The sequence below is a fragment of the Quercus suber genome, unplaced genomic scaffold (assembly GCF_002906115.3).
Source record: "Quercus suber isolate HL8 unplaced genomic scaffold, Cork oak 2.0 scaffold_334, whole genome shotgun sequence".
NCBI lineage: Eukaryota > Viridiplantae > Streptophyta > Magnoliopsida > Fagales > Fagaceae > Quercus > Quercus suber.
Window position 1 is genome coordinate 470,139 of NW_027069787.1, and position 17,093 is coordinate 487,231.

The 17,093-nt window shown below is 34.6% G+C and overlaps 5 protein-coding genes across 5 annotated transcripts in view; 1 reads left to right on the top strand and 4 right to left on the bottom strand.

Annotated features, from left to right (window-relative positions):
* LOC136061610 (DNA-dependent metalloprotease WSS1-like) overlaps positions 1-2,709 on the bottom strand; it is a 13,195-nt gene extending 10,486 nt beyond the window's left edge. The window contains exons 1-3 of the mRNA XM_065759597.1: positions 2,339-2,709; positions 1,196-1,391; positions 6-429 (exon numbers count right to left, since the gene is read on the bottom strand). Of these exons, the coding sequence (XP_065615669.1) occupies positions 6-429; positions 1,196-1,391; positions 2,339-2,493 (775 nt within the window). The 5' untranslated portion in view covers positions 2,494-2,709. The remainder of the gene's footprint in view (positions 1-5; positions 430-1,195; positions 1,392-2,338) is intronic.
* A 1,635-nt stretch (positions 2,710-4,344) lies between these two features.
* Positions 4,345-5,732, bottom strand: LOC136061611 (zinc transporter 2-like). The gene is made up of 2 exons (XM_065759598.1): positions 5,331-5,732; positions 4,345-4,353 (listed from the first exon to the last, which is right to left on the bottom strand). Exons 1-2 carry the CDS (start codon positions 5,730-5,732, stop codon positions 4,345-4,347), a joined length of 411 nt encoding a protein of 136 aa, XP_065615670.1.
* A 1,264-nt stretch (positions 5,733-6,996) lies between these two features.
* On the bottom strand, positions 6,997-9,110 carry LOC136061612 (zinc transporter 11-like). The gene is given in 5 exon segments (XM_065759599.1): positions 6,997-7,521; positions 7,524-7,788; positions 7,913-7,971; positions 8,929-8,985; positions 9,104-9,110. Coding segments are annotated over 5 exon segments (621 nt in total). The 3' UTR covers positions 6,997-7,288.
* A 1,006-nt stretch (positions 9,111-10,116) lies between these two features.
* On the top strand, positions 10,117-11,329 carry LOC111985776 (uncharacterized; the record flags this gene model as incomplete). Its single annotated transcript, XM_065759600.1, is given in 5 exon segments — positions 10,117-10,231; positions 10,452-10,538; positions 10,631-10,831; positions 10,834-10,866; positions 10,977-11,329. Coding segments are annotated over 5 exon segments (513 nt in total), but the record flags the coding sequence as incomplete, so codon positions are not given.
* Positions 11,330-12,161: 832 nt separating this feature from the next.
* On the bottom strand, positions 12,162-14,723 carry LOC111985773 (zinc transporter 11). Its single transcript, XM_024017421.2, has 3 exons — positions 14,022-14,723; positions 12,994-13,052; positions 12,162-12,865 (listed from the first exon to the last, which is right to left on the bottom strand). The coding sequence occupies exons 1-3, from the start codon at positions 14,473-14,475 to the stop codon at positions 12,365-12,367; spliced, it is 1,014 nt and encodes a 337-aa protein (XP_023873189.2). The 5' UTR covers positions 14,476-14,723; the 3' UTR covers positions 12,162-12,364.
* Positions 14,724-17,093: the final 2,370 nt, after the last annotated feature.

A 17,093-nucleotide genomic window follows, 5' to 3' on the forward strand; every position in this document is an offset into this window, starting at 1 on the left:
CCGACTTCTTTTTCGAGATACTGCTGCATCCGCAGCACGTGACCTTGAACCACCATCTAGCCCTGAACCTCCTGCACTTTGCTCCATATGTACAAGGTCCTGCAAGATATCAGAGCTACTTTCTTCATCCCCAGAAGCTTCGCAAGACTGAGAACCACACCAGATATCATCCTGTAATCTTCTTTCTGCAGCCATTGCAGCAGCTTGTATTGGACTAAGTGCAACCATAATGGTGCTATCACCACCAAGACGCTTCGGTCCAGAAGGCAAGAGAGATTCCAAACGCACTCTCTTTTCTGCAGCTGCAAGTGCAGTTTTGCGGAGAGACGAAAGAGGAGGTTGACGAGAGAAACCACCCAAACGCCTCCCAGGAAGATCAAACCCATCACCTGTGCCAGTTATACCCTTGGTCATCAGCTCCTCACATTCCTGTACATAATCAAAGGCATCAAGCACAATAAAGCAAACTAGAGAGACACAGAAGCTGCAAATTATGCAACTGAAAACCTGCTTTCTACATAGTTTCTTAAAAAAGTGATTTCAAAGCTGGAAAACAGGGTTTAGGATGTCCACAACTGAAATCCACGTAGTGCCAATTACTAAAAGAAATGAAATATAAGTATAATTCTTTGAAATTCCATAACTCCAATCCAAGTTTTTCTCCACTCCAAATTACATGAAAGCAAACATAAGATCCAAAAAAAAATGTTATCCAAATGGAGTGTGCAACTGTGAAAATCAGTGAAATATATATGGTACATATTGCAGTACCGTACAACTGGTCCAGCACAGTTTTTGTAAGAAAAGAAGTGTTTTTTTTTTTTTAAATAAAAGCAGAGAAAAAAGAAAAGGAATTACTTGTGCGGCTAACAAAGTAGAACTCAAATAGAGTGGATATATCATAATTAACAATCCAACTATAACACTTCTTTTCTTACTGCATTAAGTATATTCACCCATCAAAAAGACAAAATCTTCAAAAAAATTTAGGACTACACATTTGCTTATATAATTTGATCATCAATTGGGATTGGACACATGACTCAAATATTTAAGGGCTATAGATACATACAAGAAAAATATTTGGTTTCTTAAGACGCATGAAATGCATTTCAGATTCAATTTTTTTAATCCTCTTATAAGAAATGAAACATTGAATGATAGTTGTAATAAAATGAAGGAGAATTAGAAAGACCTTTCTAAGTTCATCCCACAGCTTGTAGAAGCTGGCATTGTGAGGACCATGGGCGTTATGGCAAAGCTCATGAAGCATAGTATCAAGAACTTGATCAAAAGGGAAGAAATCCCAATCCCTGTTTGGCTTTCGAAGCCTCAGCTTCACATGCACCCCACCTCCCACATTCAACCCCAGAAGAGCTGGACTTTTTGGACTGCCAATTTGTTTATTTATAATTATCATTCAATATGGATTTATCAAAAAAAAATTATCATTCAATATGGAACACAAAACAATATAAACTTAGACCCAAAAAAAGAAAAAAAAAAACAATCCAAACTTATGTGCCTCACTCGACTGCCAATATATTTAACAAAACAAAACTGTAGAGTACTAACAATAGTGGAATTTACATGGGAACTTAAAACAACATATATCAAATCAATAAATATTCAACTTGGACAATGAAATGTTTTTAACAAAATCAAAATATAAAACAAGTTTGCAATTAAGTAACAATCATATCCTTGTTTAATGCAGAAAAGATATAAAATAATTCACCTAATTTTAACCAATGCAACCATTTGTCTTGGTAAAAACTAAAATCTAAATCTTTCTTCAAAGAAAACAAAAACCAAAAAATAAAAGGATATCAAACACACATTAATTCTCTCTCTCTCTCTCTCTCTCTCTCTCTCTCTCTCTCTCTCTCTCACACACACACACACACACACAAAATAATGGAATATTCAATATCAATAACCTAAAATCTTTGTCTAATAGCCTATTGCATTAAAAAAAAAAAAATCCATATTTGAATGTTACAACATAATTGGATTTGAATAAAAATCATAAATTTAACAAAACAACAACATTCAAAAAATAATCTAACAAAGTCTTTGTCTAATAACTTAATAACAACATTCAAGAAAAAAAAAAAAAAAGCAACTTTAAATGTTATAACATATGGGTTTGAATAAACATCATAAATTTCCAATTTTACATGAAATCAATAAAAAAGTCTATCTGTTTATTTATAATAAAAATAAAAAAACATATAGGGTTTGCATAAGTATCATAAATTTCCAATTTTTCATTACTTCCCCAACACTTTTTGCTACAATTTTCTCGGGAAACAAACGGAAAAGTAGAAGAGAATACCAGAACTCAGAGAGGACCTTGACCCTCCATTTGTGCTTGCGCATAATGGGTTGGACCTGCTTGGCTATTTTCTCAAGCATCTTCTTTGCCTCGTCTTGTCCAGGCTTTTTCAGGGCTTTGGTTTCCCAAACCTTGTGAAGATCGCCCAAATCCATTGCTGAATTTGAAAATTACCCAAAAGCCCTAAAGGATCTTGAAGCTAAGGTAACCAAAGCTTGGGTATTTTTAACACTGGAATTATGATGTTCATTTGTGAACGATCGGTGAATCCGTGAGAGACTGGGAAAAAGTTTTCCGATGTGGGAATTGGGATTTGGGATTTGAAGTTGAAAGGGAAGTGGAAAAAAAGGATGGCGGGATTTGAGTTTATGCTTTCTCACACGTGGGAAGTGGGTTTTTTTTTTTTCTTTTTTTTTTGGCAAATTACATTTTTCCCCTCTTTACTTTCTGCTTTTAAATTAGATCATGTAATTCCAAGAGGTGTTAAATTGAAGCCTGTACAAATTAAACTTTAAAATTTTAAGTTGAATCTTTAAATTTTAAAATATTGTCAATTTAAACCCCTAAATCAAATAGTAAAAAATTATGAGGTTTTAAGTTATTGTGATTTTTCGTTTTTTACCCTATTTATACATGTTGATGCTATTGCTATTTAAAGAAGGTTGTTTCACCACTGCTTGACCTATCCAATCTATGATTTGCAATGTTGTAGACTTTAGCAAATTTTTTGTTAGTTGTACTTTTTTTTAAAGAGAAAAGTTGTAATTTTAACTAAGTAAGGAGAGAACTTAACTTTGGAACTCATTATTTAAGTTAAATTTGCAGTTGTTCATAGGTCTTCTGTTTGTTGTAAATTTTTAACTCGTATTTTCTTTGCTTAGAAGAAGGATGCTGCTTTTACTTTGTTTTAATAATATTCTCAGTTTATTAGCCAAAAAAAAAAAAAAAACTAAAAAAGAGTCCACATTCTTCAAAGAGGAACCGTTTTGATCTTTATCTTGATTTCTTCTTGGACATGAGTGTTTTAGTAAGATTGTACAGTGATTGGATACCAAGAAGATTAGGTGTTTCATCTTTATTAATTATGATTTAGCTTCATCCATTCAAGAGTCGTTAGCACTCTATCCAACCGCTCTCATTCTAGCTCTTGAGCATTTCCAAAGGTGTGCCATGCGAACTTGGGATGATGCATTCTATGTTTTGTCATTTTAAACTTCAAAATTTTATAAGTCATGAAAATCTAAACACTTCGTCCATATATATGTTAAAAATTAATGATAGAAAATATTCTTTACTTGAATTTTCCTCTCTTAAATGGGAGATATATGAACTTTAGAAAAAACAATGTTCTACCAGATTTATTTCGAAGCTGCACCACACAACAAGTCTTTGAAGAGGCTCAAGAATTGGGAAAGGAAAGAACTGCGCCTTTTTCTCTTGGAACTAACCTAATTTTTTTGTGGTTACCAAAAAATGTTTTCATTCTCTGCTATTTATCTTTATTGGTGTTATCCTCTGTAACTTTGTCTTTTTTGAGAAGATTATCCTCTGTAACTTGATTTGTGGTTTCTAATAAATATTGACAAAATGTTTAGATTGTCATATTTTATAAAAGTTTAGGGGTTAATTTGACAATAAAAAAAATCAAAATTTTTTTTTTTGGCATAATAATTAAACTCTACTTTTTTGCTAGACTTTAAAATCGTTGGACTTGACCAAAAACAAAACATAAACAAAGTGACTTAAAAGAAAAAGGCACTCCTCCCTTTCACAAGCTCTCCTTTTTTTTTTTTTTTTTTTTTTTTTTTTTTTTTTTTAAAAGAGGCTTTTAGCACAAGGTAGAACCAAGCAGCAGTTAGGGATGACAATTTATACCCGATCTGCGGGTACTCGATTTGCCCCGACCCTAATGGATCGGATTTTACCTGGGTCGATAAATAATAGGGTTGGGTATGGGTATGGGTTAAAAAAAAAAACCCCAAAACGGGTCCGAGTTGAGTCCGAAGTTAACGATACTGTAAATAAAGGTAAAAGTTAATTGAAATAGTACAGTGAGATCCTGAATAGTACCAAAAAGTGTAGTGGAGCCCATAAATAGTAGTAAAAATAAGCTGAATAGTAAAATAAACTGACTTTTTAAGTAGGAGCCAAACGCACACTGAGTCAATTTGGAATCTGCTTATTTTGCTGAAATTAAAAACTTTTTGCTGAAAGTACTATAGATAAAGATAAAAGTTAGCTAAAATAGTATAATGAGACCCATGAATAGTACCAAAAAGTGCAATAGAACTCATAAATAGTAGCAAAAATAAGCTAAATAATAAAATAAGTTGGTAAAAATAATCTTTGCCAAATGGACACTCAAGAGTCTGTTTAGAAACAGCTTATTTAGCTGAGACTGAAAATTATTTGCTGAAAGTACGATAAATAAAGCTAAAAGGTAGTTGAAAAAATATTATAGAACTCATGAATAGTATTAAAAAGTACAATGGGGCCATGAATATTACTATATTAGTAAAAATAAGCTGAATAGTAAAAAAAAATTGGCTTTTTAAGCTAATGGCAAACACAACCTTAGTTAAAACTGAAAACTTTTTGCTAAAAGTACTATAGACGATTCTAAAAAGTAGCTGAAATAGTACAAGTGAGACTCATGAATAATATTAAAAAGTGCAATGAAACCCATGAATAGTAGTAAAAATAACCTAAATAGTAATTAAAAAAAAAAAGGCTTTTTACGCTAATGCCAAATGCGCATTAAAGTTTGAGATTATTTTACTCCAACCCACTATATTCTTTTAATGAAAAAAATTTCTATATTTGATTTTAGTGATATTACTTTTTTTAATGAGTCATGTGACTTATTGAACTAATACATAATTATAGTCATGTAGGGACTCAATTTGGATTTGACCCTGAATATGAATGGGTTTTCAGCAAAAAAATAAAGTAAGAAAAAAGAATTAAGCACAAAAAAAGTAAAATAAAATACCACACAATCAGCAACCATGGTCAACAAGTATCCAGCACAAGCCAACATGAATGCAAAAGGGTACGTTTTGGTAGTCAAGTCCTCGAAAGTTTCATTTGCATCACTCAAAAAGTGCATCATAGCCGTCCCCAAAAACACACCCCCAGCAAACTGTGTCCCCAAAACCAAGAACCCCTCGTTCCATTTAAAGAAGTAAGGTGAAACACCACCAACAAAAGTGCCCACAAATATGATAATCAAGCACCATATTTTCACCAGTATCAATGGCCTTGCTCGAAGGTCAACGCTGCCGCTTTCACTGCTATCTTCATCGCCGTCGTCGTGGCCACTGTGAGCCGAGGCAGAGAGGATGAGGAAGAGGAAAAAGAAGCAGAAGATGGAGAGGGAGAGGGAACGATACATTATTTTGTATTGTATGCGGTCGTGTTGCAAATTTGCAAACAATGAGATATGTAGTGAGAATTTTTGGAGTTTTGGGTTTGTTATATATAAATTTGTGGATTGGTTTTTTGTGAGTTTGTGATTATCAAGAGGTCAAAGGAGGGACCAAGGTCTAGTTGGCATTGAATTGTTTGTAGTACACAGAAGAGTGAAAGAGTATGTACTGCAAAGAAGACGAAATAGGAAGCAGATTACAACGTATTTTGTACTATATGAGAGAATTTTTAGTTTTGAGGTGGATGGTTGTTAATGTTGTAAGTTGCAACAGCTGTGTTTCGTGGGAGTTTGGCGAACTCAAAACCACACGCTTTGGCGGCAGGTGGTCTCACACGTCGTGATTAGGTGTCATCCCAAGTATAGACTAACACTAAAGATACAAAATTTTTTACAAGAAATTTTACAAATTATTGATGTGATAAGTGATTATTTGTAAATAAAAAAGTGATGATAATAGTTGGTCTAGATGAAAATTAATAAAAAGTTAGTCACATCAACAGTTTGAAAAAATGTTGTAAAATAGTTTGTAGCTGTAGTATTACTCATAAGTATATAATATGAGTTTGAATTTGGTAAGGATGGAGTGTAAAACCCTTGTTTTACACCATTCAATAAAAAATTGTTGCATCAGCATTTTACTTAAAATTCAATATATCTTACCACAATTAAAATTTTTTTAATAAACTCCCAATTTGGTTAGATTTATATATGAATATTAGAATTGATTAGGTGTGGTTGTATTTATTCTTAAATATGTGATAAGATGATGTGATATGTTAGGATTGGAGTGGTAAAACATGAGTTTTACACTACATACTTATAGAATTTTATCTCATATAACAACTAGCTTCATCACATGCGCGAAACGCGTGCAACAAGGTTTTTTTTTTTTTTATATATAAGTCTTACTCTTATCTAACATAAATTGATATGTCAACTTTAAACAACATTTATTGCCATGTATGTTCACAATTTTTTCCAGTAAGATGCCAACTCTTGATTGTGTACCTGAGATGACAATTCTGACACGCAGTACTCCTCCCTGGCTTTGAATTATTTTGGTTGAGTCTCATCGTTTACTATTGATGAAAGACCTGGGCCATGGAATGAGCTTATACACGCCAAAAGGTGTTGCTTGCAAATTACAATTTTCACTTAGCGATCAGAGACGGAATCTGTGTGACTTGCTAGAAAGCGGCCACTATGAATGCCATTGCCAACACTTACATTTTGTAAAGGGAAAATAAAGAAGAAGAAAAACATATATACTCTGATATTTGCTTGGTTTATTCCTCAGAATGACTTCTTAATAAGATAATAAAGAAAAGGATTGGCACTATCTATCTCTGTATTAGTTTCTAATAAATAAGTCAATTCCAAATTATATAAGCAAGATACCAAGTACAAATATGCAGTGGAATGTTCTCTTTCAACTGGAATCTGTCCCGAGGATCGATCATTGGCAAAACAGTGTTTTAGAAAAACAGGACTAACCAATGGTTAATCTAAAATTTCAGTTCTCAAGTGTCCCAAATCATCACGACAGCAATTACCCCAATGCCTAACAACACTGCCAAAAACCTGTGATGGGGTGTGTCAACCGTGACAGTCTTGTGGGGTCTGTAACCCTTTGCTAGTAGATGATTTATGGATACATAGATGAACACTCCACATGCAATACCCATTGATATGGCAAAGATCCAATCTGCCACAGCACCCTGAGTTGTGGCATCTATTATGATTCCAATGGCCACCCAATTGGACTTGAAATGGCAAATGCAAAAGCATAGGCTGCACATGATAAGAAAGGACGGTTTGGAATCATACGAAGGAGAGCAATGCCCATGGCAATGGCAGCAAATATCTTGTGCAAAGAAATTGTCCATAAAGCTTTCCAGGCATCATCTTTTGTTTCTGCAACTCCAATTGCAATGCCCTCAAAAACAGAATGGAAACACAAGGCAACAATCAACAGAATGCTATCCCCAACTGAACCCGGAGGAGCCAGGAAGTGGTGCACCTATTAAGGCATACAAGCAAATATTGATTCAGTCATAGAACCACTAACAAGTTATACACCAAATACTACAACCAAGGAGGAGCTTGTCTAATGCTAACATGAAATGAATGAGCATGTATCTCACCTGATTCTGTAATTGTGAAGCCACACCATTTTTTGTGCCGTTTCCTTGCCCAACTCCACCTGAAATGAAGGAAAATCGAATAAAGTTATCAATCAAACAGGAAACAGCCATTACACATTTACATCCTCTTCTTGGAGTCAACAGAGGAGATTCACATTTATTTGATCTGTCTTGTGAGACTTTTTGCCTAGAGTTGTATTTGCTTCTTGTAAGCTCAAACTTATTTATTTCAAAAGTTTAATCATCCTAACTCCTTTTGCACCCCAATAGAAAATCACCACAGAATCCAACCCATTGTTGCAAACAACACTGTTTCTTACAAACGTGGCCTTCATATCTTATACTAAATCCGAAAAGCCTAATTGCTCACCATGGATTTATCCAAGCTAGCAAACACTTGATAAAATTACCACCTTTTCCATCTTAATTCTAACTTTTCATGTGCTAATTGAATACAATCAACCTTTCAAAATAAAACAGCCAGTTTCAATCTTCCAAAAACAACCAAACCAAACAGTTTCATCAAAAACCCACATGCTAGTTAAACAAAACCAAACACACCCCTTTTTGCGCTTGTTCCCCTGGACCCTGGAATTACCTACCTTTTCCGTCTTAATTCTAACTTTTCATGTGCTAATTGAATACAATCAACCTTTCAAAATAAAACAACCAGTTTCACATCTTCCAAAAACAACCAAACCAAACAGTTTCATCAAAAACCCACATGTTAGTTAAACAAAACCAAAACACCCCTTTTTGTGCTTGTTCCCCTGGACCCTGGAAATTACTTTCTTCATTTTCTCTCTGTCTGTCTCTGTACTTTTCAGGGAAAAAGCCGAGAGGGGAAATAAATAAATTCAATCACTTTTTCCATCCCATTAATTAATCAAGATCATTATACCAACCTTTAGGATTAACATCTCATTCATCAACATTAATTGACATTATGCTAAGACCCCAATTAAAAAAAAAAAAAAAAAAAAAAGAAAAAGAAGAAGAAGATTGAATCGGCTTACCTTGAAGCTCGAGATCACGAGCCTTTTCGTCGTATCTAAACACATAGGAGCCCCCCCCTCCCCAATGCGCGGCTTAGTAGCAGTGCCCTAATCTACAAGGTGAATTTTCTTCTTGCCCTAATCCTCCCCCATAGGAAATCCCGTTGAAGCTTCTCCAACCTATTAGCTACATTACTGAGCATAGTGAATAGGGACATGATATATATAGATAAAGTAGATGGCATACTCTTGTTGAGCGTGAGTCGATCCCCCTTGGAATGGTATAATAATCTCTATTTTTCACATCTTGTCCCCCGCCATTTAAGTTTTAGACATTTTTGTGTGGATAATTTCTTTTTCCACTAGATAGAATAAAGTGAGGTCCATAATTTGATGCTCAATGTAATCCTTCAGTAAGCTGCTCTCTTTGACTTTATTCTCCTTGGTCCGAGCTGCTCCATCATTTAAGGTGGGGGCTTATCTTTATAAGTAAAAAGGAGACAGTGAGACCCAAAAAAGTCATAATACATTTTAAGCATAGGTCCAATGAGAAGTGGAGGGCTCAAAACAATGAAAAACCTTGAGCCTAAGTTACAAATGGATTATGAGCTTTGTAGAATTATTTACAATAAAAAATGGCTTGAACTCTATGAATGAATTTGCCTATTTTAGCCTATTTTTACTGTTCTTGTGCTTTCCCTTATATCAACTGTTAGTTTCCTCTTTATGAAGATTTGAGCGGCTAGATGTGGCTCTTTTCATTTGCCCTTTTTAACTTTCTATGGGAAAGTATTTATCTACATATAACCATCAACCATGTACAGAAGTGTACTCATTGGATTTTGTATGATAATTGGTTCCTGCCTCCTGGACAGCTTTCTTGTCCTAGAATTTTTTTATTTTATTTTTTTAAATTAACACTTTAAAGTATTGTGCTTTGACTGCCCTGGTATTGTTGTACTTAAACTTTTGTATTGCCCTTTGACAAACTCTAATATTATTGTTTCTGAACCCTCTTGTTGATAATGTTTACCTAAACTGGGGCCAGGGAGCCAGTTTTTTTATAGTTTATTTATGCAATTTTGCCTTCTCTTGATTTTGGAATTCAATTTTGTTTGCTAAAAAGCTTTTACATTTTTTCCCCCATTTCCTTCACTCCCTTTCTTTGGAAGATACGAAGCTCAGCTTGTAACTTTTGGAGACTAACTTTACCTGGTGATCTTCTGTTTATTGTTACAGACTACTGTTGTAACTACTAGACGGGTGCTGGAACGAATTGCTGTCCACTATGTTTCACAGAGGATGGCATGGAAACTTCTGAAAGGTGCTTGCATTTAAAAGTATTTCAAATGTGTATTTGTTTTATTTTATTCATCAGATATAAAAGAAGAATCAATGGATTACTTACATTTGGTAGGGAAGATGGATTTAGTTATGGCTGGAAGAGAAAATGATTCACAGATATTTACTATAACATAAAAAAACTCTAGTCAGCTTTCTGAATAGTATTCTAAACAATTGATGCATATCATCAACATGTATAGATGTTCCCAAATCTGCTGTGCGGAAAGCTGCAAGAAGGATGCCTACATATGTTTACTTCTACTGTGTTAGCAGAACAACTCTCAGAGGTAAAGCCTTATATATTGGCATTCTTTCCGTTTTTTGTAATTCTTTGCTTGGGTGCCAACCACATTGTTTTGTGCCTCATTTTGATTCGCAGGACACTTTTTAGGAGTTGCTGCATCATGGCTTGTCCAAGTTGGCATTGAAGTCTACAGATACTTTTCATCTATAATTAAAGAAGGGAAAGATGATTTTGATAGAGAAGAAAAAGCTAAACTTCTTGGGAAAAAGGTCTCTTGTGCTACGGTGAGGTGTAGTGCATCATTAGTTTTTGCTTCCATTGGGGCTGGGATTGGTGCCACCTTTTTCGTCCTTCAATTGGCCAGTGGATTGGTAAGCTTTTATTGAATTTTGATTAACAAATTGAATCTCCAGTAGATAATAATGTATGGGCTTTTCCATATTTTATATTATCCTCCACTAAATTATGCACTACATTGCAGGCTGTGCTCTTGGGGATTTGGCCGGGCCCGTTATTGTAACAGTTTGCCTTGATAAAGTTCTGCATGTGGACCTTTAAGCACTGGGTTGAATTATCTGACTTATTCTTTGCACTTGCTTAAAATTTGACTGGTGTATTATACAAATGTTGAGATATTTGATGATATGTCTATGAATGATACCACTTACTGAGGCTACTTAGAGAAGGTTTCGAAGCAGAAACCACTGTCATTCCTCAAAATTTTCCCTCTATAGGGCCATTGTCATTCCCTTTGTTTCTGATGAATTATTCAAATAATACTTTACGCTTTTCATTTATTAAAAAAAAGAAGAAAAACTTATGCTTTTCAGTTGAGTTATGATTGCTTTAATAACAACACCTGTCTCTCTTTCTCTCTCTCTCTCTCTCTGTGTGTGCATGTGTAGTTTGAATAATGCATTATCTGTGTCTTCTGTTTTCTTGGGAGTTGTGATTTATCAAACTTTCTCCTACTAAAATCCATTTTGTATCAGAGCCTTAGCATGATGTACTTCCATGGTTGTGAAATTCTCAAAGCCTCATTGTTTCCTGGTTCTCAACGTTGATTTTTGTCTAGTTGTAAGAGCTTGCTAAATTGATCCACATTAATGATATTACTATTCTCTTAATGTTGCAACTATAAGATGGTACTCAGAACTGCAGATTTGAACCTTTTCCTGTCTTGATAAGGTTCATGCAATATTGTTTGAAAGAGTGATATTAAGAGTACTTCAAATTTTACCATATATAAGTCTTACTCTTATCTAACATAAATTGATATGTCAACTTTAAACAACATTTATTGCCATGTATGTTCACAATTTTTTTCCAGTAAGATGCCAACTCTTGATTGTGTACCTGAGATGACAATTCTGACACGCAGTACTCCTCCCTGGCTTTGAATTATTTTGGTTGAGTCTCATCGTTTACTATTGATGAAAGACCTGGGCCATGGAATGAGCTTATACACGCCAAAAGGTGTTGCTTGCAAATTACAATTTTCACTTAGCGATCAGAGACGGAATCTGTGTGACTTGCTAGAAAGCGGCCACTATGAATGCCATTGCCAACACTTACATTTTGTAAAGGGAAAATAAAGAAGAAGAAAAACATATATACTCTGATATTTGCTTGGTTTATTCCTCAGAATGACTTCTTAATAAGATAATAAAGAAAAGGATTGGCACTATCTATCTCTGTATTAGTTTCTAATAAATAAGTCAATTCCAAATTATATAAGCAAGATACCAAGTACAAATATGCAGTGGAATGTTCTCTTTCAACTGGAAATCTGTCCCAAGGATCGATCATTGGCAAAACAGTGTTTTAGAAAAACAGGACTAACCAATGGTTAATCTAAAATTTCAGTTCTCAAGTGTCCCAAATCATCACGACAGCAATTACCCCAATGCCTAACAACACTGCCAAAAACCTGTGATGGGGTGTGTCAACCGTGACAGTCTTGTGGGGTCTGTAACCCTTTGCTAGTAGATGATTTATGGATACATAGATGAACACTCCACATGCAATACCCATTGATATGGCAAAGATCCAATCTGCCACAGCACCCTGAGTTGTGGCATCTATTATGATTCCAATGGCCACCCCAATTGGACTTGAAATGGCAAATGCAAAAGCATAGGCTGCACATGATAAGAAAGGACGGTTTGGAATCATACGAAGGAGAGCAATGCCCATGGCAATGGCAGCAAATATCTTGTGCAAAGAAATTGTCCATAAAGCTTTCCAGGCATCATCTTTTGTTTCTGCAACTCCAATTGCAATGCCCTCAAAAACAGAATGGAAACACAAGGCAACAATCAACAGAATGCTATCCCCAACTGAACCCGGAGGAGCCAGGAAGTGGTGCACCTATTAAGGCATACAAGCAAATATTGATTCAGTCATAGAACCACTAACAAGTTATACACCAAATACTACAACCAAGGAGGAGCTTGCTTGTCTAATGCTAACATGAAATGAATGAGCATGTATCTCACCTGATTCTGTAATTGTGAAGCCACACCATTTTTTGTGCCGTTTCCTTGCCCAACTCCACCTGAAATGAAGGAAAATCGAATAAAGTTATCAATCAAACAGGAAACAGCCATTACACATTTACATCCTCTTCTTGGAGTCAACAGAGGAGATTCACATTTATTTGATCTGTCTTGTGAGACTTTTTGCCTAGAGTTTTATTTGCTTCTTGTAAGCTCAAACTTATTTATTTCAAAAGTTTAATCATCCTAACTCCTTTTGCACCCCAATAGAAAATCACCACAGAATCCAACCCATTGTTGCAAACAACACTGTTTCTTACAAACGTGGCCTTCATATCTGTATACTAAATCCGAAAAGCCTAATTGCTCACCATGGATTTATCCAAGCTAGCAAACACTTGATAAAATTACCACCTTTTCCATCTTAATTCTAACTTTTCATGTGCTAATTGAATACAATCAACCTTTCAAAATAAAACAGCCAGTTTCAATCTTCCAAAAACAACCAAACCAAACAGTTTCATCAAAAACCCACATGCTAGTTAAACAAAACAAAACCAAAACCAAAACACCCCTTTTTGCGCTTGTTCCCCTGGACCCTGGAATTACCTACCTTTTCCGTCTTAATTCTAACTTTTCATGTGCTAATTGAATACAATCAACCTTTCAAAATAAAACAACCAGTTTCACATCTTCCAAAAACAACCAAACCAAACAGTTTCATCAAAAACCCACATGTTAGTTAAACAAAACCAAAACACCCCTTTTTGTGCTTGTTCCCCTGGACCCTGGAAATTACTTTCTTCATTTTCTCTCTGTCTGTCTCTGTACTTTTCAGGGAAAAAGCCGAGAGGGGAAATAAATAAATTCAATCACTTTTTCCATCCCATTAATTAATCAAGATCATTATACCAACCTTTAGGATTAACATCTCATTCATCAACATTAATTGACATTATGCTAAGACCCCAAATTAAAAAAAAAAAGAAAAAAAAAAGAAAAAGAAGAAGAAGATTGAATCGGCTTACCTTGAAGCTCGAGATCACGAGCCTTTTCGTCGTATCTAAACACATAGGAGACCACACAATCAGCAACCATGGTCAACAAGTATCCAGCACAAGCCAACATGAATGCAAAAGGGTACGTTTTGGTAGTCAAGTCCTCGAAAGTTTCATTTGCATCACTCAAAAAGTGCATCATAGCCGTCCCCAAAAACACACCCCCAGCAAACTGTGTCCCCAAAACCAAGAACCCCTCGTTCCATTTAAAGAAGTAAGGTGAAACACCACCAACAAAAGTGCCCACAAATATGATAATCAAGCACCATATTTTCACCAGTATCAATGGCCTTGCTCGAAGGTCAACGCTGCCGCTTTCACTGCTATCTTCATCGCCGTCATCGTGGCCACTGTGAGCCGAGGCAGAGAGGATGAGGAAGAGGAAAAAGAAGCAGAAGATGGAGAGGGAGAGGGAACGATACATTATTTTGTATTGTATGTGGTCGTGTTGCAAATTTGCAAACAATGAGATATGTAGTGAGAATTTTTGGAGTTTTGGGTTTGTGATATATAAATTTGTGGATTGGGTTTTGTGAGTTTGTGATTATCAAGAGGTCAAAGGAGGGACCAAGGTATAGTTGGCATTGAATTGTTTGTAGTACACAGAAGAGTGAAAGAGCATGTACTGCAAAGAAGACGAAATAGGAAGCAGATTACAACGTATTTTGTACTGCATAGAATATGAGAGAATTTTTAGTTTTGAGGTGGATGGTTGTTAATGTTGTAAGTTGCAACAGCTGTGTTTCGTGGGAGTTTGGCGAACTCAAAACCACACGCTTTGGCGGCAGGTGGTCTTACACGTCGTGATTAGGTGTCATCCCAAGTATAGACTAATACTAAAGATACAAAATTTTTTACAAGAAATTTTACAAATTATTGATGTGATAAGTGATTATTTGTAAATAAAAAAGTGATGATAATGATTGGTCTAGTAAAAATTAATAAAAAGCTAGCCATATCAACAGTTTGAAAAAATATTGTAAAATAGTTTGTAGCTGTAGCATTACTCATAAGTATATAATATGAGTTTGAATTTAGTAAGGATGAGGTGTAAAACCCTTGTTTTTCACCATCCAATAAAAAATTGTTGCATCAGCATTTTACTTAAAATTCAATATATTTACCACAACTAAAAACTTCTTAATAAACTCCCAATTTGATTGGATTTATATATGAATATTAAAATTGATTGGGTGTGGTTGTATTTATTCTTAAATATGTGATAAGATGATGTGATATGTTAGGATTGGAGTGGTAAAACATGAGTTTTACACTACATACGTATAGAATTTTATCTCATATAATAACTAGCTTCATCACACGCGCGAAACGCGTGCAACAAGGTTTTTTTTTTTTTTTTTTGGGTATACACGATTTTACTCATGACAATTTTATTTTATTTTTTATTTCAAGAAGAAGTTGTATTAGTACTTTTTTTTTAAGAAGAGTTGTATTAGTATTTGACTACTAATGTGAGAGAAAAATGTGGAGGTAGAAAAATAGTACGTTTGTGTTAGTACTTGACAACTAACATGAGAGAGAAATGTGGAAGTAATGAGTCTTATCCTCTTTTAGTCATTATCTTGTATGTGTAATTCACTAGTATGAGTCTTATTAATATATAAAAAGACCATAAATAAACTTATTGTATAAGACAATTTTGAAATAATGAGAAAATCAAAATATTTTTTTTTTATTTATTTTATGTCAATTTTTTCTTTCACTTTTATGTGTTTATTTTTGGGAAGGGGCTACCTAGTCTTATTCATTAGGTCATGTTGGTCTTATTAATCTAAGGTTAGCGTGTATAATAAAAAATTATACTTAGAAAGTATTCAATGAAAATTTCTTAAATATTTTATGAACAAAATTTCATAAGGATTTGTGAACTGACTAATAGTATAAAAAAAAAAAAAAAGGAAAAAATAAATACATGCTTGATGTTGTAGTGTCATGACCTACAATATTCCAAAAATGTTTATAAAAGAGACGGTATAACATCAAAGCCTTGAGGCCTTTGTTGTATCTTAATGTCTCTTTCATCAGCATCATCATTAAGCCCTAATTATCTGCCACTCAAAACGTTTAACATCATCTACTTTAACCAGAATTATAACAGAGCACCATCTAACCTTAACTTGATTTCATCATGAACATCTTGGTTATTGCTACTTATAAGATATCAAAGACATAATCTTGACATTCTTAGTCACCTAAAGATAAGGACGTAGAAAAGAATCTGAAAGCTCACTTGTCTAAATGGTAGAGCTAATTAAGACCTCCAAATTTTAATTACAGATAGCTTAATTTTAGGCTAAAAACAATTAAAGCGGAATGTACGTATTAGCTAATTAATTGGCCAAAGCATTCAACAATTGCATGAATGTAAAAGGTGGTAGGGAAAAGAACATCAAACCCAAGATAACATGCGATGTGTTATCAAAGAGGAAAATTGAAGAAGTTAGCATAAAAACCTCTTGATAGCCCTCCAAGTTGAAATGATCCTCTAGTAAATAAGTTGGAGTACAAGGTTAATCAAAAAGACTCTTCAAGCCCAATCTATCTAGGTACTTGAGGCTTTCAAGCTCTAGCTACCAATGGATTTCTCTAAATCTTGTCTTTACTAGCTTTTTGGATCCTGCAATATCGTCCGATTACATTGCCTACTAGCTTAATTTGGCTAAGCTCCAATGCTTCCCAAAGGGTCCAAAACACTCTCAACACTGAAATTGTGTGTGTTTTGTGTTTGGGTAAAATCTCCACTCAAGTTATGACAATTGGAGAGGGTAGACCATAAGGATTTAACTCTTGAGGATATGTAGTACTCTCTAGAAGGTGGGTGTTATGAAAACTTCAATCTTTAGGGTTTCTATCTAAAAGTCTTCTTACAATTATATAGGTAATGAGTTTATATATAGTGTGGGTGAAGGAGAGGAAATATCACATTAAAAATCCAGTTGTTTAGAGTGCCTGACGACTCACTGGCAAGTGGCCTACTCGTGAGATAGTCGCTAGAGGCACTGTCTTGAGAAAATCTTCACC